This window comes from Gopherus evgoodei, chromosome 3 (assembly GCF_007399415.2).
Source record: "Gopherus evgoodei ecotype Sinaloan lineage chromosome 3, rGopEvg1_v1.p, whole genome shotgun sequence".
Taxonomy (NCBI): domain Eukaryota; kingdom Metazoa; phylum Chordata; order Testudines; family Testudinidae; genus Gopherus; species Gopherus evgoodei.
In genome coordinates this window covers 3,956,592-3,979,467 of record NC_044324.1, presented here as the reverse complement: position 1 = coordinate 3,979,467, position 22,876 = coordinate 3,956,592, and the positions used below count along the sequence as shown (strand labels likewise).

Here is a 22,876-nt window from a genome sequence, read left to right as displayed (position 1 = left end):
AGCTAACAGAGGAGAACTCCGGCTTTGTGCATAACTATCCCAGCTGATCTGGCTGCTGAGAAGTGCTTTTCAGGTGGATCTAGAACTCAAATGAGAAAAGTCAGGCTTTGGCTAAAGTGCTCCCAAACTCCATCCAGATTCTACAGACAGAATCTTCCATCCACAGAGTCCTCAGCATGCAGACAGGGAGCCCGGCCTTCCCATCACTATGGGAGGCTGGCTGCTGTCCTACAGTTTGGATGGCAGTTTCTTTCCCAGGAACCCTCAGCCCTGAGAGATTCAAGCTGGGGTGGGGGGCTTGTTTTCATAGGGTGGATTTCCAATGGCGGCCTGCACTGCTGTTAGGAAGTGGACTAGAGCCCTGCTGCAATGAAAACTCAACTGGAAATGGGGTCAGGCTTATTTACATTAGTAATCAGTTTTCAGCCCCTACTGGAGGGCCATATGATTAACGCCATCTGTATTATTTTCCTATAGAAAATACAATTAATATGCATTGGAAATTCCTACCTATTATTAACTATGAGCCCGAGCCATGGACTATGACCCACTGTGCAAGGTGCAGTACAAACACAGAGCAAAAAGACACTTCTTGGCCCAAAGCGTTTACATTCAGTCATGTGCTCACATTAGCAGATCGTAGTTTCCCTCCACTCTCAACCTGTCTCTCTGGTTTTCCATTATTTACAATAAAAGTTTCGCTCCCTGCAGAATTGGTTCCCTGATATTCTGGGCCGCATCCTTCTCAGAAAAATGGGCTTGCGCCTCTCTCATCCGGATGCCAGCAGAGGATTAGCACATATTATTTTACTTACACCCTGCCCGAGCCCTATTCCCAACAGCTTCGGGGAAGTCATTTTGTGTTCCTAACGGTAGAACATCTTGAACTTTTCAATCAGTGGCACCAGTTCGGATATTTCCTGGAGGCAACTCTCCGCCATACTGATTTAGTACTGGACCACTGCTTAAAAGTAGCTGGGCCGTGGCCCCCTAGCCTATGGAACATTGAGCAAGTGCAAAATCTTCCCCTCTCCTAATTGGTGTTTATGGGGCCCTAATTTTACACCCATTATGCAACTTGCTGCTGTATGATTTGGGAAACGATGCCACCTGGTGGCCACCAGGTCCTGCAGTCAGAAGGGCTTAGAAATCATCAGTGGACTTAGAAATAAAAAAATCAGGTTCCAAAATCCTGCTGCCTGGTTTGTTCCAATGTTGCGTGTGCATCTCTGGACCACAGCGGCACCTTCCCTGGCAGAAAGATCAGCAAATTAATTCCCCTCAGGTGGAACTGAGGAACGCTGGCCTGTTTTTTCAGTGAATTTAAGTGGTGCATAGGCATCCTGCTGTCTGTCAGCACTAGGAGGTCAAATTTCACCCTCAAATCTACATTAGAATCCTAGAATATCAGGGTTGGAAGGGACCTCAGGAGGTATCTAGTCCAACCCCCTCCTCAAAGCAGGACCAACCCCAACTAAATCATCCCATCCAGGGCTTTGTCAAGCTAAGCCTTAAAAACCCTCTAAGGATGGAGATTCCACCACCTCCCTCAGTAACCCGTTCCAGTGCTTCACCACCCTCCTAGTGAAAAAGTTTTTCCTAATATCCAACCTAAACCTCCCCCACTGCAACTCGAGACCATTACTCCTTGTTCTGTCAAAATATGTGTTTTTTGTTTGCTTTTCAGAAACAGCAATAATCCAGCACTCCTCCAGGTAGGCAATTCAGGGTCATTTTGCCTTTAGACAGCAGGCTCTGAATCCAGAATTAGCCCCTCCCTTGGCTTCTTTAAGTTTGTGGTACTATGGCTCTTTGGGTCTTCCTAATACATCCCAACAAAAGCAGCTGTGTTCCTGCTGTCAATTTTATCCCAAACATCTGTCATCCTTGGCATTCTCTTGCACCCGTATGTGTATGTGTTGAGGGGTCAGAGCCTCCTGGCTAAGCTAGAATGAGGAGATAGGTACACACAAACCCCTCACTGTCTGTTCCCACTGGTAATTCTTATGATCAACACACAAAAGAACAAGACTGTGACCCACCCAATCCATTCCATGCTTCAGCAGAAGGGGTCTAGAGAGCTCTTAGCTGGCATATTGTGCTCTGAAGACAGGGACATGGTGTGTCTAACTCCTTGAGGAGTTAGAGGAGAGAATGGAGATTGTCTCCCTAAGTTGACCGAGGACTCACTCAGCATTCATGGGTTTCCTGACCAACTGGCTGGCTGAAATGGGAATTGCCTTCTGCTAGCCCAGAGGGTAGGAGTCTCAGTGAGCTGAGCATCACACCCTGGGCCGAGCAGGTAGGAACCAATGACCTCAGCCCGTCAGATCCCGAAGCATTTCAGCACGGCTGGAAGTTGCTCCATGCAGCCCTCACCTGGACCGCCTGTCTCATGCCCCTTCTCCTCTCCAGAGACTACAAATAAATAAACCATTCACACATTTTTTACAAAAGAAAGTGAAAAAAGAAAAAGAAAAAATACTGTTTATTTCACACAACTACATCAAGTGCATCAGTCTAACAGAGCAAGACAGCCAGACCCCAGACGGCTCCCCACTCCCACGGAGTCCTCCCCTCCCTCCTTGTTCAACATATACCACCTCACACGGCACTCTGTGAAATCCAAGAGCTTCTCTTGAAACTGAGCAGTGGCGTTAACCGAGGCCAGGGGGACTGGCCCGCTCAATAAGGACTGGCTATGTGGGGGGAGCCCTGGAGATTGGAGGCTGGAGACACAGGACTGGCAATAATGGGTCGGATTCTGATTGACCCGGGGCGGCGGCGTATAAACCACCTCCTGCTCCATGGTATGAAACCGCTTTTGCTCCCAGTCCTGCCCACCCACCCTGGCCATGTCTGGAAATCACTGAAACACTCATTTCTTAGGGCAGGGAGAGAGGGAGATGGAGCACCTTGATTAGGGAGGAATCTGCCTGCCAACCCTGCCCTAGCTATTCCAAACAGAAGTGGAGGGACAGCAGATCCGGAAAGGTACTTCCTGAAAAACAAAAAACCACAACCCTCCCTCTAAGAAACCTTCTTTGGACAGATCCAGACGTGCCCCTCGAGCACCCTGTTCTGCCGTTCAGAGCAGAGGTTTGGGGAATCGGCAACGCCTGTGTAGCATTGGTCTCACCACCCACCGGGCAGCCAACGGAACGGATAGCTTTGCTTGTCACATCTTGGGAACAGCAGCATCACCTCAGGGCAGGGGACCAACCAAACATCCTAGCGAAAGCCTGATTGGAAGGGGAAGGTGCCAAGAAATTCTATGGCACAACAGAATCGCCCTGCTGATGTTGGGACTGAGGTCTGCTTGTGGAGGCAGCAGCCACTGTCCAATTAATCAGCTTGGTCTTTCCCCTGTTCCTCCTCTCCCTGCTGAGTCTCATGGTCCTGGGCTAGTGACACTCACGCTCCGTTCAGCCTGCGGGCAGATCTTTGCCCGATAAAAATGCGGTAAAACCGAAGCAGCTTTTCAGTTCAGCAAAACCCTCAACTGGCCCCCATCCCGCCCAGGTCGGCTGTCCCCAAATCAATGTGATGTGTACACATTTTGCCTGGCAGTGAGTTACGTTGAACCCCCAGTGCCACCCTCCCGGAGCAGAAATCTCACTCCCGCTGCCATTTGGAAGGTGGGAGATGAACTAGGACAGACACAGATTCCCTTGAGATGCCCCTAGGAATAACAACTAGCCTCTGGGATGTGTCCTGGAGATCAGGATGTCAGACCCATAACCCTCATATATCTTCTAGGATAAAGAGGGCTTTATGGGACACTGGGAGCTCCCATAAAGCACAGGGCCAGCTGACCCCTATACCAGATTCTCATCCTACTGGGCTATCTAACGCTTTCCTAGCCCGTAGGTGGGCCCCTGGCTGCAGATTAAATTGTGCCAGGGTCTGATACCACCTCTTGATTGCCATGCAGGCATGCAGAACCTCCCACTCCACTTAGCAACAGAAGCTACTTTCTGATGATCTACTTTGGGACTGAAATTTAGGCCTTGTTTTTAAATGCTTAGGCCTGAGGCAACCAGCACTGTCTCTTTAAGATAAGCAGATGAGGCAGCACCGAATGGGACCTTTTCCTGGGTTTACAGTTAAGGATTATTGTGAAATCATTTCTATCTATATATATATTTTGGCTTTCACAAGACAGCAAAACACACCTCCCATTCCCTTCTTATGTTAAAGACACACAGTGCATATACAGACAGGAACACGCTGGTCCCACCCTCCCTGGAGGACCTTAATACACACAGCTCCCTCCACTTTTGCACTGAACCCAGCTTAGAAAGAGGGCACCTGGGAGTGATCTCGGGATGGATCCCACCTCCCTGCATCCAGCCAGCGAGCTGGGCTCTTGCGCATTTTGCAATGATGCCACACAGGCGGTGGCGGGGGACGACACGCTCAGGCGACGTCCGCCATGCTCTGAAAGGCTGCCGGTAAAGAAGGAATAGACGTCCCCTGGAGAGCGTCCCCTGATTGTTGAGCCGCACAAGGAGGGACTCTGTAGTTCAAAGCTGAAGGCTGTTCCTTCCACACACAGCCTCGGGGCCTGGTTTGTCTCCATTGTGAAGAGTCTGAGTCCTTTGCCTGGCTGCTTTCCCACGGGGAGGAAGGCTGGCGCTGCTGGCTTGGAGTCGGCCCCCTTCACTTGGCAATTCAACAAAGCTATCAGCTGATGGTCTCCCCTCTTACAGCCGAGAGGACTGCGCCTACTTCCCTATCCCCCTTCCAGCAGTGAGCAAGAGTCCGATCCGTTCATTTTCCAGATCATCCCCTTCAGAAAAGCTATGCTCAAAAGGCAAGCGTAGACCCCTGCAGGAGGAAAGTAAAATGTACCTTGTATAGCCCCGGCACCACGGCATGGCTCTTTGGTCCCCTCTCCCGGTGAGACCACTCAGAGTGGTTTATGCCTCCCAGCTAACAGAGGCCCATGCCTTTAGATCCCCAGGCTCGAGCCCTAGCAGGGGAAGGGGTAACGCTCGACTTCAACAGGAGCCAACGCAAAAAAAGAAAGAGGATGGAGCAAATGAAAGGGCTCATACCCTGTCCGCCTTTAGAGGCCTCACTTTGGTGAAGAAGCTGCCTGGCCCAGCCGGTTCTGCCCATTTCTTCCTATAGAAACAATCCCATTTAGTGCAATTTAACCTTCCATTTCCCAAGGGTGGCAGGGGAGATGCCAGGACGCAGGTGGCTGGTTTTCTCCTGGCAAACGAGGTTAGTAAGGGACCGACCTACTGGCTCTTTAAACGACGCGGTGATCCCAAGCCCTAGCAGCTAATCATACGCAGAAACTTCCTTTCAAAGTCTTTTGATGGATAGTGCTTTGTACTCATAGGGGAGGGGATATAAATGAAGCTACTCCGCCCTGATGCCGTTAGCTACCAAGAACTTGTGTCTCACACAGGACAGGCAGGGTTACGAAATAAACAAGGATTGAAATGAAGTAGGCTTCACATCTGCCTGTTCCCGGCTCCTACCGGCCTCCTGGCAGGCCCTGACGCTACCTTGGGGCACTCACATCGGCAGCTCTGGCACTCACTACATGTTACACTCAGGAGCAGAAGGAAGGAGCTAGGCTTGCGACGTCCGACGTGTACATGGTCAGATCCTGTGAGGACAAAGGGCGCGGACATATGCACACGGGGGTGGAAAAATAATGCCTGGCTGCAGTCAGCAAAGCTGGGCTGGTGGGGCGGGGGGAAGGTGGGCAGGGACAAGGCCTAGGGAACAGTTAGTCACAAAGTGCTCATGGCAGGATCCTGGGGGTGGCCGGGCTGGGCTGGGCAGGGTTCTGCCCTCCCACCTGCCCCCCTAGGGGATCTGAAAGACATTGAGTTTGCTAGTGTTTTTGAGTGTCTGTCGGCGGTTGCAGAACCAGACCCGGACGACCTCGCGGTCGTAGTTGAGCTCCTTGGCGATCTCGGTGATCTCCTGGCCGGTGGGCAGGGCGTTCTTCTCAAAGTAGGCGTTGAGGGCCTCGATGGCCTGGGGCGTGAAGGAGGTGCGGCGCTTGCGTTTCTTGGAGGGCTCGCCGCCCACGAACTCCATCAGGTTCTGCTGCCCTTCCTGGTTCCGCAGTTCGGCCTCGCTCAGCCACTTCTCCAGCACGGGCTTCAGCTTCTGGGCGCTCTTGGGAGTGATGTCCAGCTTCTCGAACCTGCAGGCAGGGCAGCGGGGAGGGAGAGAAGGCGTGAGGGTCCCGCCCTGCACCAGGGGTCTGGCACAGACAGAAGCAGCAGTGACCCCAGAAGCTCAGGCGGAAGGGTGGAGGAAGGGGCATAAGATCAAGCTGGTTACGTGGCCATGCGCCGATGGTACAGTAACAAACACGACAATAGAGGCTGGTAAGAAAAGAGGACTCTGAAATGGGACACAGGCATGGACACATGGTTCTGGGGGATCCACAAAAAGAGACTGGACTCCTGGGTTCTTTTCCCAGTTCTGGGTGGAGAATGGTCACAGCAGTGGGGATGGGGACTCAGGTTCTATTACCAGCTCGTAGAAGGGGTGGGGCCACTGATGCCCAAACTGTGGCCCTGCCCCCTAGTCGCCCCTTCCCCCTGAGGCCCCCCCAACCCCACCCCTTCCTCGATGCCCCGCCCCACTCTGCCCCTTCTCCCTGAGCCCCTGCCTTCATGCTACCCGTTCCCGAGACCCTGCCCTCTCACCGCCCTTCCCCTGAGGTCCCACCCCACCCCTTCTCCCCGAACCCCTGCCCTTGCGCCACCCCTTCCTGAGGCCCCGCGCCCACACAGCCTCTTCTCCCAAGACTCTGCCTCCCACTCACTCCTCTCTGCCCCCTCTGCCCCGCATCACTCATCCTTATGGCCGGAAAAAAGTGGGAGGCCATGACACCTCCCATTCCGGTGTCCCTGGTGTGATCTAAAGGTGAGTCCTGAATTAATTTCCCAAGACTGGTAACGGAGTGGGAATCAGGCTGCCTGGCTTCTATTCATGGCTTTGGGTGGGGCCTGGGGTCTACAGATTACTGCAGATGGAGAGACAGGACTCTTGGGATGCTGTTCCCAGCTCTGGAAGAGGAGTGGGGTCTAGTGGTTGGAGCGGGTGGATGGGACTGGGAGTCAGGACTCCCGGGTTCTAAGTCTGGCTTTGGACGACTATACAACTCACTCCACCTCTCTGTGCCTAGTGCTCCTCTCTATTGAGGGCATTAGTGCTTGGCTGAAAGGAGAGCGTTATGAACATCGCTTCTAGGGTGGGCAGGGCCAGGTGCTGCTGTCCTGGCTCAGGGGATTATCCCAGTGAAGCCAGAGGGTTCAGAAACGCTTTCTCTCCTTTTGGCTGAGACCGTTTCCTCTTTGCTTTTTCAGGGGAGGGAGTCACCGAAATGCTACGTAGACAAGCGGCGCCCTAGCCACTGTCTGCCCTGAACATCCGAGCCCCGTCACAGGGCCGGCACTGAACCCAGCCGCTTACCTGCAGATGGCAGACTGGCTGTAAGCTGGTCCTTCCGTAGCCGTCAAAGCTTGACCCACCTGTGTCTGCGTCAGGCCCAGAGACAGACGTCGGATCTTAAAGTTCTTGGCAAACTCCCGAATCTCCTCTAGGTTGATTCCATCCTCCTCAGCGCCCGTATTTGGAGTTTGTGGCTCTAGGGTAGGGAGGGGAGTACCGTTAATGCAGCGCAGTGTGCTCTGTATCATCACATCCAGCCACAGTCCATCTCCTCACACCTCCAGGGAGATCTCCAAGTGGGAGCAGACACTGTCCATAACTGGCAGCATTCTGGTAGCCTCACCCTATGGTTAGGGCCCCAATGGGTTGACCGATAGTCTCTGCCCCAGGGTGCTTACAGTCTAAACAGACAAGCAGTGGAAGGGGAAACTGAGGCAGAAAGAGGGGAAGCGACTTGCCCAGCGGCAGAGGCAGAAAGAGAACCCAGGTCTCCCAAGACCCAGACCAGCACCACATTCACAGGACCACACTGCCATGCCAGGGGAAGCAAGTTCAACATGCGACTTTTTTTGTTCTAGAGCACTTTGTGTCTCGGGCAGCAGCTCGTTGGGGCTGGGATCTGCTTGATGCAGGGCACTGGCGTTGCTATAGACATAACAATACTAACACTGCACTGCTTCGCAACGTCTGTTTCGCTGTTTAAAGGCTTTTCCTCCCCACCAAAAATGCTTCCAAACAAATCGGAAGCTTCACCCAGCAGCATGTGCCAGCAACCTTACAATAACAACCCAGCGTGCACAGCTCGGAGCTCACCAGCAACCCTACGATAACAACCCAGCGTGCGCAGCTCAGAGCTCACCAGGGACCCTACAATAACAGCCCAGCGTGCACAGCTCAGAGCTCACCAGCAACCCTACGATAACAACCCAGCGTGCGCAGCTCGGAGCTCACCAGTGACCCTACGATAACAACCCAGCGTGCGCAGCTCGGAGCTCACCAGGGACCCTACAATAACAACCCAGCGTGCGCATCTCAGAGTGCATCAGTGACCCTACAATAACAACCCAGTGTGCGCAGCTCGAAGCTCACCAGGGACCCTACAATAACCCATTGTGCACAACACTGGTTCTGTCCTGTACTCTCACCACTAGACAATCACTGGGAAGGGCTAAACCTCAGTGGTCACATCACACACTCTCCAATTCCTACAAAGGGAGTGCAAGCTGCTGCCCCACCCCCAGCATGAAATAGACATGACCTGAGAGGTGCTTACTGGAAACCAGCTGGCTCACTGTCGGGGTCTCCGAGCAAGTGATGGGAACGGGCGCGGAAGAGGGCTTAGCGGCAGGGGCTGGGTTTGCGATGACCACAGCTGGCTGGGGCAGAGCCGGGGCAGGCTGGATTGGCTGAACCTGGTAACACAGCAAACAACAAGGCTCAGATGAAGGCCATATCAGTGCATATAGCCCAGACGGATGGAGAGGGTTGTGGCAAGCTCTCAGCTGCGGTAAAGCCCTGGCCACCCACGCGGCCTCTGCATAGGGGGCAGAGCACAGCTCTGCTCCGCTGAGTCCCTGTTGGCATATGCAGTAGTGTAGCTGAGGGGGGAGCGGGGCTGCGGCCACTCCCCCACCGAGCACAAGTGGTGCCTTGTCAATTTCTTGGCGCCTTTTTACTAACCTGGGGGAGCGATCAAAATAAATAAATAAAGGCACCACCTGCTGTGGTGCTTTTATTTTACTCACCCAGCGGCGCTCCGGGTCTTCAGCGGCACTGCGGTGGCAGGACCTTCACTCGTTCTGCGGGTCTTTGGTGGCATTTCGGCGGCGGGTCCTTCAGTGCCGCCGAAGACACCCGGAGTGAGTGACGGGCCTGCCACTGAAGTGCCGCTGAAGACCCGGTGCGCCACCGGGTGAGTAAAAGCGCCGAAGCGCGTGGCACCTTTTTTTTCTACCGTTCCCTCCACCTGGTTACGCCACTGAGTATATGGCCCAGGCATCGGTGGCATATGTTAAAGCCGCCCCCATGCTACTCCAACTCATGCCAGGGCCACGGCTGGCACAGACTGGATCTCTGGTCTTCCCCTGGGCTGAATGGAGCTTGGCTGCAGGACAGAATCTGGCCCGTAGACAGGCAATCGCCACAAGTGAACTGCAGGCAAAGCAGGTGTCTGTTCAATTCCTACATGCCAGGGCTGCCTGACCTGGCTAAAAGGTGTCCTAGGCGGTGTCTTCTGGCACTGGATCCGAGAGCTGCCACCTTGGGGGGACCTCTGGAGGAGCTGCCACCTTGGGGGAACCTCTGGAGGGAGCTGCCACCTTGACTCCTTCCAAAGGGAGAGGTCAGGCTCAGTTTCTGAACAGCCTAACGGGCCACCGGAGAATTCAGCAGGGCGCTAGGTCCTGGCAGAGGCTCTCACAGGTTGTTTAATGCTCAGTCAGTGGATCCGTAAAGGGCCGGTGCCCAAGTCACCAACCTCCCCAGGCTTTTTGGGAGCTGCCACGCATGGCATTATGCTGGCGCGCGGCCACAGACAGCAGCCAGTTGGCTCCCTGAGAAGGTGCCTGTTAGGCAGTTGTCACCTGCCATTTGGCTCTCACCTCGTTCTTTGCCGGGGACTCTGGAGCGTTAGGTTTCCTGATGGCCGCCGTCTGGAGGGCGCTGCTGGCTAACGTCGCGATGACCTGCCCTTGGGCATTCAGCAGCAGCTGCGGGGTCACCGCCTGCACCTGCAGGTTCTGGGCCGGCAAAACAGCTGGGGTGGCGTTGGCTGTCGTGATCCCAGCCGGGTTCACCACCCAGGGCAGCGTCCCAATGACCTGCAGAGGAGACAAGAATGGGAGCTGGGTGCGTGGCACACCAATATCCTTCCTCGCCTCCCATCCGCCAGGATGGAGTGTCCCTCCCCGCCGGGGCTGGATACAGGACACTGGATGGGGTGAGCTGGTGCTCTGGGGTGGTGCTGAGAATTCTCTCTCAAATACTCAGCTGGCTGGTTCATGCTCACATGCTCAGGGTCTAACTGATGGCCATATGTGGGGTCGGGAAGAAATTTCCCCAGGTGACCTTGATTTCATCTTCCTAGATCATCTGGGAATACCTCACTTAATCAATTCTCTGCCACTGCATGGGCCCTGGGCAATGGGGGCACAGTTGGGTCATCTATGGGCTACAACACGTGGATCTAATTCTGGCTGGGTGGTGCCGATGGCCTGTGATACACAAGAGGTCGGACCAGCTGATCTGGCGATCCCTTCCGGCCTTGAACTCTATGACTATCTCTATCCTGAGTGACAGCTCTCAGGAAGGGAGAGGATGCCCATAGGAAGGCTTTATGAGTGGCCAGGGAGGGTTATCCTCCTGTGGTCTATTGGAGTCTGTCCCCATGTACCTGTCCCTGGGCGTTGGTGAGGATCTGGCTCGTTATCCCTTGGACGCTGGGAATGGTGTTCGCGATCACCGGGGCAGTGGCCAGCGAGCTGAGGAGCTGGGTTTGCCCCCCGAGAGAAGCCGCGCTGATCTGTAGAGAAAACAGGAGTCGGAGGTTAAACACACGCACTCAGCCATGTCTCGTTCAGTGGGGAAACCCCCCTCTGGCTCTCTCTTATGGGGAGGAATCCTCCAGCTGCCTTAGGTACTTATCTGGCCCCCAGTTCTTCACACAGCGCACAGTCAACCTGTGGAACTCCTTGCCTGAGGAGGTTGTGAAGGTTAGGACTATAACAGGGTTTAAAAGAGAGCTAGATAAATTCATGGAAGTTAAGTCCATTAATGACTATTAGCCAGGATGGGTAAGGAAGGATGTCCCTAGCCTCTGTTTGTCAAGAGGGTGGAGATGGATGGCAGGAGATAGATCACTTGATCATTACCTGTTAGGTTCACTCCCTCTGGGACACCTGGCATTGGCCACTGTCGATAGACAGGACACTGGGCTGGATGGACCTTTGGTCTGACCCAGTACGGCCGTTCTTATGTTCTTATTACGATACTATTGTGACACTTCACAATCTTTATTGTGCTCATCTTCACAAACCCCAGGGGGAGGGAGGGGACAGGGCAGTGCTACTATCCTCACTTTACAGATGGGGCACTGAGGTGCAGAGAGACCAGACACCACAAATGAAGATGTGATTGTAGCACAGGTAGGCATAGCCCTGCCAGCTTTAAGCTAGCTAGCCCGGGGAACCATAACAGCGGGACAGAGCCTGGGGCCGGCTAGCGACCTGAATTTGTACCCAGGGTTCCCAGAGGGCTTGTACTTGGGCAGTCAGGCCATGCCGCCGCATCTTCACTATTACTGTGCTAGCTAGATCAAAGCCAGTGCAGGGATGCCTCCGCACGCTAACAGTCACAGCTTCATTTGCAGCCCAGTTGCACCCTCAGGCAGGCAGGAAGCCTGGGAGACAGCAAGGAAGTGAACCCAGGCCTGCAAAGTCCCAGGTTAGCACCATAACCATTAGGCCATCCTTCCTCTTCTAGGTACCATCTTTCAAGGAGATCTTGCAAAAGACTCTGCCTATCTCGGCTCACCACCCAGCCTGCTTCTGCTTTGTCAGTGACGGCAGCCGGCCCAACCTGCCGGCTGCTCCCACGAGTCCCCGTGTCCTTTCTCCCACCCCGCTCCGTATGCAAGGGAAAAATCCCCATCAGAATGATTAATAACCATACCTGGCTCATACCACCAGTAGCTCTCAGAGCACTTTACAAAGGGGGTATCATCAGCCCCATTTTTACAGATGGGGAAACTGAGGCACAGAGCAGCAAAACAACTTGCCCAAGGTCCTCCAGCTGGTCAGTGTCAGAGCCAGGAATGGAACGCAGCTCTCCTCCCTCCCAGTCCAGTGTTCTATCCACTAGGCCACACTGCCTCCTGTTCTGGGCAGGTATAAACGATGACACAAGGGGCCAGAATCAAGCCCCTTTGTGAGCTGCTCTGTCAATACCGACTGCCCAACATCAGGTCGGCCGACAGGGATTCCTGCCCAAGCAGGACAGACAGCTCGGCTCCCAGAGATTCTCTGGGAGTGTCACACCAGCTCCTTACTATGCCAGGGTTAAAGGCAAATCCCGCAGGCTGGACTGTGATTTGCGTCTGCGTCTCCAGTGGCTTCGCCACGGGCGGCGGAGGGGCAGCGGCAGGCTGGGGCAGGATGGCTGGCGGGCTCTGGAGCGAGGGCTGCGGCTGGAACACGGCCTGCGTTTGAACGGAGGGTCGCGGCTGGACTGTCGGCGGAGCCTGCAGTGGCTGGGCAGGCTGCACTGGGGCTGGCATTACCGTGTTCAGGACCGCAGCTGTTGAAAGCAGAGCAGAGACATGGATGCTGAATAGCCGTAATACGCCGCTCTCTTTGCCCATCCCTGCAACAAACCATCATCGTAATACCTAGCCTCATCCAGAGCCTTTAAACTGAGCCCCCACCGGCCCCACCTAAGCCTTTTTATCCAAGCACCAGCACTGGCCTCTGTTCTGTCCTTTGGATGCCTGGCACTAGGACAAAGGACAAGGGTGCATGGGATCCAGGACAGGGCAGGCCCATGGATTGTCTGACAGAAGACCAGCTGCCAACTCTAGTGGCTTTATCACCCATCTCATGATTTAGGGTATTCGGCCCATGGAGCCCCAGCTCTTGGGGTCATTGGACTATGGAAATATCTCAGCTTTCATCTAAGAAACTGGACATACGTTTCTAGCCCCCGCGGCTGCAGAGAGACGCTGGGAAACATCCCTAGCGCTTTGTATGAGTCGGTCTGAAAAGGTTTTACAAAGGAGGCCAGGATCATCACCCCTCCTCCCCCCCCCCGTTTTACAGATGGGGAAACGGAGGCACAGGGTGGTGACATGACACGCCCAAGGTCATCCAGAAAGCCAGCAGCTGAGCTAGGAAAAGAACCAAGGAGTCCTGAATGCCAGCCCAATGCTCTAGGTATATCACACGTCAGTTCCTGTACCAAGGCCTGCATGTGATCACGGGCAGGGGTTACATGGATATCCAGGAGCGCAGGGCACCTGAGGGCCATCCGCAGTCATCACAACCCAAGGGGGGGGGAAATAGGTGGGGAGACCAAGGCACAGGGTTGGATTCATGCTTAGTCCCAGGTTGCAGAGGAAATCCATGAGTGAACCAGGATTGGAACTCAGTTCCGCAGAGTCCCTGCCGGCTACCTTATCCGCCAGACTATCATTTAGGAGCAGCTTCTTGTTGAGAGGCAGGTGGACCACCCCACACACCTCTTTTTGGAAGGGAGTTGGCAAAGCTCAAAAACCTGATCTGTCAAACATCCCCAGAATCTGAAAGGTCCCATCTGGATCCACCCTTAACTCCGTAAAGGGAACCAAACTGGCCATTGGGCCGGCAAACACACACGGTGGCAATCACAGGATTAGACAGCGTGAGGGAACTGGCCCTTCGGGGCTTCAAAGCAATTAGATGCATTAGCTAAACACGGCTCCACCAGGAGACAGGTCAGCGTTAATCTCGTAGCTCTGCATCAGATGAACTGAGAGGGCACCGTTCACCCCTGTGGCAGCGTGAGGCCTCGGCACTGCTTACACGGTATACCAGCCATATGGACTGAAGTGGTGCCTAGACCTCACGCCGGCCCCCTGTGCGGGGTGGATTTCACCCAGAGAACGAGCATGACTTCCCTACTGACCCAGCCACGGACTGAGAATTTAAATGCAAATCCTGGCCTGGAGCTCAGAGCACTGGCCCATGCTTCTTCCCAGACACAGAGAAATCAATGCAACCTTCCTTGCCCCTGCATGAGCCTGCAGTCCTTATGCATGCAAAGCCAGCTGGAGCCAATGGGAGCTTTTGCCTGCAAAAGAACAGCGGATTCAGGCCCGGTGCTTGCAGCTTTACCCCATTCCCAGGCCAGGTGGACTTTGACTCAGCACAAGCCACAGGACATTTGACCCAATTGGGGATGTTCTAAGGCAGAGGAGCGGCCGGTACCTTGCAAGTTGGCTATAGGCGGTTTGAAAATTCCCCCTGTAGGAGAAGCAGCCGTCAGTCCGGGAAGGGCAGCGACCGTTGCTGTAGGAAATGTCCACACAGCCAGCCCCTGCTGACCAGCCACTTGACCTGCAATACTGATGGGGATAAGAAGAGGTTGAGTAACTGCCCCTGCTGGAACCATTACTCCTGTCACAACTGTTGCTAAGTTTTCCTGAGTCAAGACCTGCAAAAGTAAACAAGATTTAAAAAAGAAAAGGGAAAAAAGAAATCAGCGCCACTGCAGACAGCATCAGCCGCATTAGCCATTTCCAAGGCACGCTTTGCCCCAGCCAGGGGGAGCCTGCCTGAGCCATGCGTGGGCGTGGGACCGCTCCCGTCTTAGCAGCTGGGTTCCAGCTGAGTGGAGCCCCCTGAAAGCTGGTTGTCAAATCAACACCAGTGGGTTTGTTTTTTCTTTAGTGCAACCCTACAGAATCATTTCCAGCAGCAGCTCAATGCCACGGGGCCCTCTGTGGCGGGCGCTATACGGAGGAGTGGCCAGGGATGGATCAGGACACAGAACCTCTGCTCCATGCCTAGGCGGGTTGTTTAATTCAAACCCCACCCCACCACCGGGTGCTCTCCCACTGGGCACGTCTCTGTGCAAAACACACAGGGACCATTAACAACCGATACACGACGGGGAGCGTTGGAAGAGCGGGTGTGCATCCCATGTGTCCATGGCGCCCTCACAGGTGCGTCCATCTCACTGCTTGAGCCTCCCCTCCCACATGTTGGACACAGGAGAAACACCCCGCGCTCTTCCCCTGCTCGTCGTCCGCGTTTGCTCCCTTCCCACGCCCAGCTGCGGGACTGCCGGGTAGTTACCTGTGGTGTAGCTTGTACGGCCAAGGGAGCTAGGGTTTGGGTCGGCTGGCTCGTTGCTGGGTTGAAGGTGGTGACGGATGAGACGCTGGTGGGAGCCATTCCAGGCAATGACTTTATTTCGCCTTGAGAGGAGGAAATAACACAACATCAAGAGACCCTGTTACTTAAGTGTAATGATAATCACAATTATATAGTGCTTTTTAACTAGAGATCTCCAGAGCTGCATTAGTACCCTTATGTCACAAATGGGGAAACTGAGCCACGGGGGGGAGGGGGAATGACTTGCTCAAGGTCACTTAGCGAATTTGTGGCAGGGTCTGGAATTGAACCCAGGACTCAAGTCACAGTCCCATTCCCTAACTGCTAGGCCGCATTGTCATCTACATACATAATGAGGCTTTCTGTCTCCCTCCAGTGGCTATACCACAAATGAGTGCTGCTGGCAGAGCTGGATTTTTTGGGCTCAAGCAACAGAGCGTGGCTCTAATGTGGCAGCCTCTCCCTACCCCAAAAGAAGCTGAACATCAGAACAGCCATACTGGGTCCATCTAGCCCAGTATCCTGTCTTCCAACAGTAGCCAGTACCAGGTGCTTCAGAGGAACTGAACAGAAGAGGGTAATGTATCAAGTGATCCATCCTGTCACCCAGTCCCAGGTTCTGGCAGTCAAGAGGTTTAGGGACACCTAGAGCATGGGGTTGGGTCACCAACTGCCCTGACTAATAGACGTCGATGGACCTGTCCTATAACCCACTTCTACTTTTGGAACTCACCACATCCTCCAGCAATGAGGTTCACAGGCTGACTATGAGTGGTGTGAAGAAGTGCTTCCTTCTGTTTGTCGTAAACACGCGGCCTGTTAATTTCATATCATGACCCTTGGTTCTCATTTTACAAAGCAGGTCAGGAGTCTTACCCCCCCATTTTGTAGAGGGGGAAACCAAGGCACAAAGCAGAGAAGCCTCTTGCCCACAGAGCTTAGTGGCAAAGTTGGGACTAGAACTCAGGTGTTCGGCGTCCCATGCTGGTGCTCTATCCACTAGGCAAGCTTGCCTCCCAGGTGGTAATACCTCTGGCTGCATGGAATGGAGGCAAACTCCAGATCTAACATACCCACTGGTCTGGCCACCTCAGCCATGCAGGGAGTCAAGGTGACACCTTGTGGCCAGGCATAGGCATTGCAATTCTGTAATCCTGGATGGCAGCAGCGTTCCGAAAAGGCACCGAAATTTTTGGCACAGATTGTTAATGAGCACCACCTTCCCATTGCTACCCCGGGTAAGAGAGGCTGCATCACAGCTACATTACATGCATCTTCCTTCTCCTTCACCTTGGACTCTAAGACTGAAGTTAGTTTCTGCCCAAAGGAGATGACGATCTTAGGATAACAACACTATCAGACATGCATCTGAAGAAGTGGGTATTCACCCACGAAAGCTCATGCTCCAAAACGTCTGTTAGTCTATAAGATGCCACAGGATTCTTTGCTGCTTTTACAGATCCAGACTAACACGGCTACCCCTCTGATACTTAACACTATCTTGGCAGCTGTCCCCCCAAACACATAACTTACCAAACTGAAACCCAAGAATACTTCACCCACCATTGAAAGGCAGCCACCTTTGGGGTGGGACGCAGCAGCTGTTTATCAGCCCATATCAACACTCCAGAACAGCCTAGGGCAGGCAGAGAAGAAAAATCCCACACCCGTACACTACTTCAGCCGTTTGCTTTGGCATCACGGCTGCAGAGGACACGAGGGATCCCCTAGAGGGTACGTCTACACTGCATACTAAGCTAAGTCTGAGACCAAGCTCCCCTTGTGTGCACACACAAATGGCTTCAGGACACCGACGGCTCCACAGACCCTGCTTGGGTCCCACTGTGACTCAAGTCCAATTCCTGTAATTTTGCAGCGTGGACACAAGTCAAGCTGCAGCCCATCCTTCTCTCGAAGGCCCGGGTGGGAAAGAACATGGCACATGGAGAAAAAGAAACTCCCTCTAACCCTTCTTATGGATTACATCGAGGACCGCTCCTTGCTGTTACTGTCAAAGGGGTGGACTGGATTTGGATCTCCATGAGCCAGGCAGCAACCTGGGTAGGTGCACGCATCGTATGCAGAAGTGTTTTCTTCTTCACAACCTGTGTGTATTAACCCCACGTATCCTTGGGTGGCGCGTTGCATAGGCTGGGCCTCCCCAAACAGCCCAGCGTGGCCCCGCCCATATTCCTTCCCAAAGCCCCCTCCTGCTTGCCCTTTCCCCTTGTCCCCAGGACAGGCAGGCTGCTCCTCTTCAGAGAAGCACATGGGGCTGGGACATGGGGTGGCTGGGGCTGTCCACTGCTGGGGGGGCCCCCAGGTGCTGCACCGCCTGCTGCTCATGGGGGGGGGGTTAACGGCTGCGAGAAGGAGGGGCTCCGGCGGGGAAAGGAGGCGGGTCCTCAGGTGGGGCTGGCCGGGGGCTAGCCTCCCATAACCAACAGTTCACCCGCCACCCTTGCGCATATCAGATTCATCACATTGACTCTTATTGGTATCAGAGAAGCACCTACAGGCCCTGCCCATCTGAGCTCAGAGTCCTGTTCTGCTAGGAACTGAACATAGTACATACTGAAAAGCTTACAATTTAAACCAAGAGAGGGGAAACTGAGGCACAGGGCATGACTTTGTCCAGGGTCTTGGGATAGAACCCAGGTCTCCTGGCTCACAGTCCAGTGGCTAGTGAAGCACATGGCCACATCTGACAGCTATCGGTTTCATCCGTTTTGTTGACAGGCAGAAAACTCAATGGAAAGACCGTGCCAGAGTCTGCTGGGAGAGCTAGGATTAGAAAGTCAATTGAAATTGGGAGTATATTTTTCAGGGGACCTTTTGGCCAACTCAGGAGGTTTTCTAGGTCTTGGGCATTTTCCCAGTGAACAGTGAAACAGATTCTGAGGACCTCGTACCAGTTGTCCCTCCACAAGTGGTCTCCAGGTTTGGCTGCACGTCTTCTCTTCTTGGTTCACTTGTTTCCACGGGGCAGCTGATTGCGCCCTCTCCAGCTGTTGCTCCTAAAGCTTTCCCATCATCCTCTGCTGGAAGTGGGGCGTCCACTCCCACCTCCAGCACTCGGATAGTCTCGTGACTCGACATCACAATGACCTAGAAGCAGACAGCAAAGCGTAAGTAAGATCTCAATGGGCACAAACCCTGAAAGAGACAAACAAGAAGAAGGCATGATTCTCTTGGCTTCATACTCTCCATCCACAGCCAAAGGCAGAGCTAGACTGGATCCATCTATCTATCTATCCATCCATCCCTACGCACATCCATCCATAATCCATGCCCATACATAGCTGTCTATCCATTCATGCCCATACACATCTATCTATCTATCTATCTATCTATCTATCTATCTATCTATCTATCTATCTATCTATCTATCTATCCCCATATACATCTGTCTGTCTATTCAGCCATCTCCATATCTATCTGTCTGTCTGTCTGTCTAATCACACTAGGTTCAGCTGTAACTTTTTCATCACCATTCCAGTTAGTCAAAAACAGCCAGGCCAGATCCTCAACGGGTGTAAATCAGCTGCAGCTCCATCAGTCATTGGGTCACCTCTCCAGCTGGTGAGAGCTGGCCCGGCTTCACTGATGTCACCGGGGCAGCCCCTCAATTGGGGTGAATCAGCACAGCTCTGTTGAAATCAATGGGCCGAAGCCCCAATGGGCGTAAATCAGTGACACTCCACTGAAGCCATTGTTGATTTACACCCGCTGAGGCTCTGGCCCTGAGCACGCTGGCAGTGTTAGAAGGGCAAGACATTCCCAAGCCCGACGCCAGGCTCTGCTGCCACAAACCCGTGGAAGGAAACCAACATACTTGCTCGTTAACCGTCAGGGAAGCTTCCTGGGGCTGCACGTCCATGACTGGTCACTGCGCGCTGCGGGGGGTGGGGTGGACTCACTCTCCACATACTGCAAGCAAGAAGACAATGGTCACAAGAGCATCTGCTATTAAACCGGTGTCACGCCCGCCACGGAGTCAAATCTTGGAACAATTTGCAAGAGTTGAAGCAACATGCACCCTTGCATTTCACACCCTGAAGCGACATGGGAACAGTCCCGAGACCAGCCTCCCTTCGCACTGTGGGGTAGCTGATGGAGCGAGGCACAGGCAGCCTGGCTTCTCCATACCACTACACCTTGTACAGCTGTTCAAACCAGTGCAAAATGCTCCTCTTCCAAACCAGTTCCGCTTTGCAACAGGTCTCTGACTGCAACAATTGCAGGGCAATGGAAGGTCAAGTGTTGGGAGCACAGGCGCTGACCTTCATTTTTCCCGGTGGGTGGCTCCACACCCGGCTCCACCCTGAGGCTCCACCCCTTTCCAGAGGCCCTGCCACGCCTCTTTCCACCCCAGTTCCGCCCCCTCTCTTAAGGTCTCCTGCCCTCCCCTGAGCGCTTCCTTACCAGCTGCCCAACAGCTGATCAGTGCCCCCACCCAACAGCTATGGTTGCTGGGTTCTGAGCACATCCTATTTTTTTTCCCATGGGTACTTGAGTCCCAGAGCACCCATGCAGTTGGCACCTATAGTTTGGAGCCAGGGCTCCCGGGTTCTACTCCTGGTTCTATCACTAACTTCCTTGGGAAAAGGGTTGGTATGCGAGGTGTCCCCTTCTCTATGCCGGGTGTGGGAGGCGGGTGAGCTAATATTGATCATATCTCACAAGGGGAGTGTGTGTGTGTGTGTCTGAAGGGAATTGTGTGATTCACTTCGTAAAGCAGAAGAAATGAATAGCCAATGAGAGAAGAAAGAGGCGCTGGAGATTTCACTAAAAATACCCATCCCAACTCCACCCCCAAAAAAGCAATGGATCAGTGCAAGAATGTCTACTGATTGGGAGGAGAAAACATCCCGGATGAGAATCTATCAACAGAAAAGCGAAACCCGCCCCTCAGGATCAAACCTCCTTGGAAAAACAGACTCTCGCTAACACACTTCTTTAGGCTGGCATTTTCCTCTCTCGCTGTCCATGGGGGTTACGCGCCTAACTCCCATAAACCCGCTGAAAATTCAAGCCTTAAAGAACAGCTATTTCCAAAGAGGACACTGCCTCTTCGCCCGGCACAGGACCCTCAAGGTGCTCAGGTCTTTGAAGGCTTGTCCTCAGCCATCCTGCGTCTCTGCAGGGGAACACAAGGGGCAACAGATTTAATTTGCTCTTTTTTATGAGGATCCTTTCTTGATGCTGGTTTAAATTTCCTGGTGGGCGAGATTTGTTTTGGAAGGATCTTAGCGCATCTGTTAAAGAGGAAACTGAGTCTCTCGTAACGGCCTTCGTGAGTTTATTTGCTCACGTACCGTCCCCTCGCTGCCTTACAGACGTGTAATTGCCTTTAGAAGAGGCTGATGAATTTTTTATTAGGAAGGGCTCTGGGATGCATTTAACCGGCCAGGCTGCTTGACATTCAGAACTACTTGATGCAGGCGTGAAGGTGTCCTTGTTTACACAGTTGTGGAGGAATTGGGTCAGGAGTTACTAGCAATGGAGAAAAGCAGCAGAGAGATCGCAAATGACTTCTGCCTCAAGACTTCTTTGTGAACAGGGATGCCAACCCTCCCGGATTGGTCAGGAGTCTGCCGGAATCTGCCTCAATTTCCTGGTGTCTATTAAAAGCAATCCAGCAGATTTTAATACACCAAAAGTCCGGTCGGCGGCACAAGAGGGCTACGGCAGGCTCCCTGCCTGCCCTGGCTCCGTGCGGCTCCCAATGGTGGACGGTGCATCCGGCTCCAAGGTGCAGGGATGGCCAGGGGGTCTCCGCATGCTGCCCTCTGCGTCCCATGGGAACTGCGGCCAATGGGAGCTGCAGGGGTGGTGCCTGCAGGCAGGGCAGCATGCAGAGCCACCTGGCCACTCCTGAACCTAGGAGCCGGACATGCCGGTCACTTCCAGGAGCAGCTACCCGAGGTAGGCACCACCTGGAGTATGCACCCCTCACCTCCTCCCGCACCTCAACCTCCCCTGCCCCAGCCCTGAGCTCCCTCCCACTCCCAAACTCCCTCCCAGAGCCTATACTCCCTCCCGCATTCCAATCCTTTGCCCCAGCCCTGAGCTACCTCCTGCACCCCAACCCCCTGCCCCAGCCTGATGAAAGTGAGTGATGTTGGGGGAGAGCGAGCAACGGAGAGAGGGGTGATGGAGTGAGTGGGGGTGGGGCCTCTGAGAATGGGCGGGGCAGGGCATCAGGGAAGGGGTGGGGCAGGGGGTGGGGTAAGGGTGTTTGGGTTTCTGTGATTGGACAGTTGACAACTCTACTTGTGAACATGTCTTGTTGCTAGGGTCTTGCCTACATGGGAGAGTTTAACAATGTGGAAATATAACTTCAGCCCCTCAAGGCAGGACTAAATATGATCTTTTCTAGACCAGCCCTGACAGGTTTTTGTCCAACCTGCTCTTAAAAATCTCCAATGATGGAGATCCCACAACCTCACTAGGCAATTTATTCCAGTGCTTAACCATCCTGACAGTTAGGAAGTTTTTCCTAGTGTCCAACATAAACCTTCCTTGCTGCAATTTAAGACCATTGCTTCTTGTCCTATCCTCAGAGGTTAAAGAGAACAATTTTTCTCCCTCCTCCTTGTAACAACCTGTTATGTACTCGAAAACATTTATCATATCCCCTCTCGGTCTTCTCTTCTAAACAGACCCATTTTTTCCAATCTTTCCTCATAGGCCATGTTTTCTATACCTTTACCCATTATGAATTATGAATAAAGCAAAGAATTCTCATTGGCTGAGATTTTCAAAATTGACTAATGTTTTTTCTTCCTGGGTGCCCAACATGAGAAACCTAAAAAGGGCCTGTTTTCCAAAGTGGCATGGACACTGACTTTCAGCTTTTCCTGGGGGTGCTCCACCCTGAGGCCCTGCTCCTACTCCACCCATTCCCCCAAAGCGTCACCCTCGCTCGCCTCTTCCCGCACCTCTTCCCCTCGAGGCCTCACCCCTTCCCTGAGCGTGCCCTGCCTTCGCTCCACCTCTCCCTATCCTCACTCCTCCCAAGCACTTCCTGCCCACCACCGAACTGCTGATCAGCAGGTGGCTTTAAAGATTAGCACTGGGACCATGGAGCAGATGTTGGGTGTGCATGTTATTATGATATGCACTGACGTTTTAATAATATAGGATGAAATCCTGGCCCCATTAACATCAATGAGGCCAAAATGACACCAATACAATAATCAGTATGTAGTAACTGGGTAATAGTATCCCTTTAAAGTGTGTGTGAAATTACTGCTTCCTTCACTCTTTACACAGCAAACGTAACAGGAAGGAACCTCACAGAAACACAGCGGAGTTTAAGTAACTGTGTTTACTAACTATATACAACAAGCAATCTATACACATATACATGCTGCTGGTAGTAGTCTGTTGGCTTCTGAAACATAAAACCCAGCGAGCGCCATTAGAAGGCTCACAAACTATTTAAAGGGACACTGCCCACCTCCTAGCTGCTGTACACACTAAACTGGGAATTTAGCTGCTCAGCTCCCTTTAAAACTATCCCCCTAGTTGGCTTTGACAATCTCAACCTAAACATTCAAACAGATCCCAGG

At 53.3% G+C, this 22,876-nt stretch overlaps 1 protein-coding gene across 6 annotated transcripts in view; it reads right to left on the bottom strand.

The window, feature by feature from the left end:
- Positions 1 to 2,471: 2,471 nt before the first annotated feature.
- POU6F1 (POU class 6 homeobox 1) overlaps positions 2,472 to 22,876 on the bottom strand; it is a 35,375-nt gene continuing 14,970 nt past the window's right edge. For 2 of the 6 annotated variants that reach the window (XM_030554569.1, XM_030554568.1), the window contains 10 exons: positions 19,135 to 19,229; positions 18,212 to 18,407; positions 15,261 to 15,382; positions 14,391 to 14,616; positions 12,479 to 12,729; positions 10,826 to 10,954; positions 10,035 to 10,253; positions 8,708 to 8,846; positions 7,456 to 7,630; positions 2,472 to 6,175 (listed from right to left, as the gene is read on the bottom strand). In XM_030554569.1, coding sequence (XP_030410429.1) covers positions 5,830 to 6,175; positions 7,456 to 7,630; positions 8,708 to 8,846; positions 10,035 to 10,253; positions 10,826 to 10,954; positions 12,479 to 12,729; positions 14,391 to 14,616; positions 15,261 to 15,382; positions 18,212 to 18,407; positions 19,135 to 19,179 — 1,848 coding nt within the window. In that variant the 5' untranslated portion in view covers positions 19,180 to 19,229 and the 3' untranslated portion in view covers positions 2,472 to 5,829. Of the gene's footprint in view, positions 6,176 to 7,455; positions 7,631 to 8,707; positions 8,847 to 10,034; positions 10,254 to 10,825; positions 10,955 to 12,478; positions 12,730 to 14,182; positions 14,254 to 14,390; positions 14,617 to 15,260; positions 15,383 to 18,211; positions 18,408 to 19,134; positions 19,230 to 22,876 lie in introns of all 6 variants that reach the window. The other 4 variants (XR_003999396.1, XM_030554571.1, XM_030554572.1 and 1 more) reach the window with 4 other exon arrangements.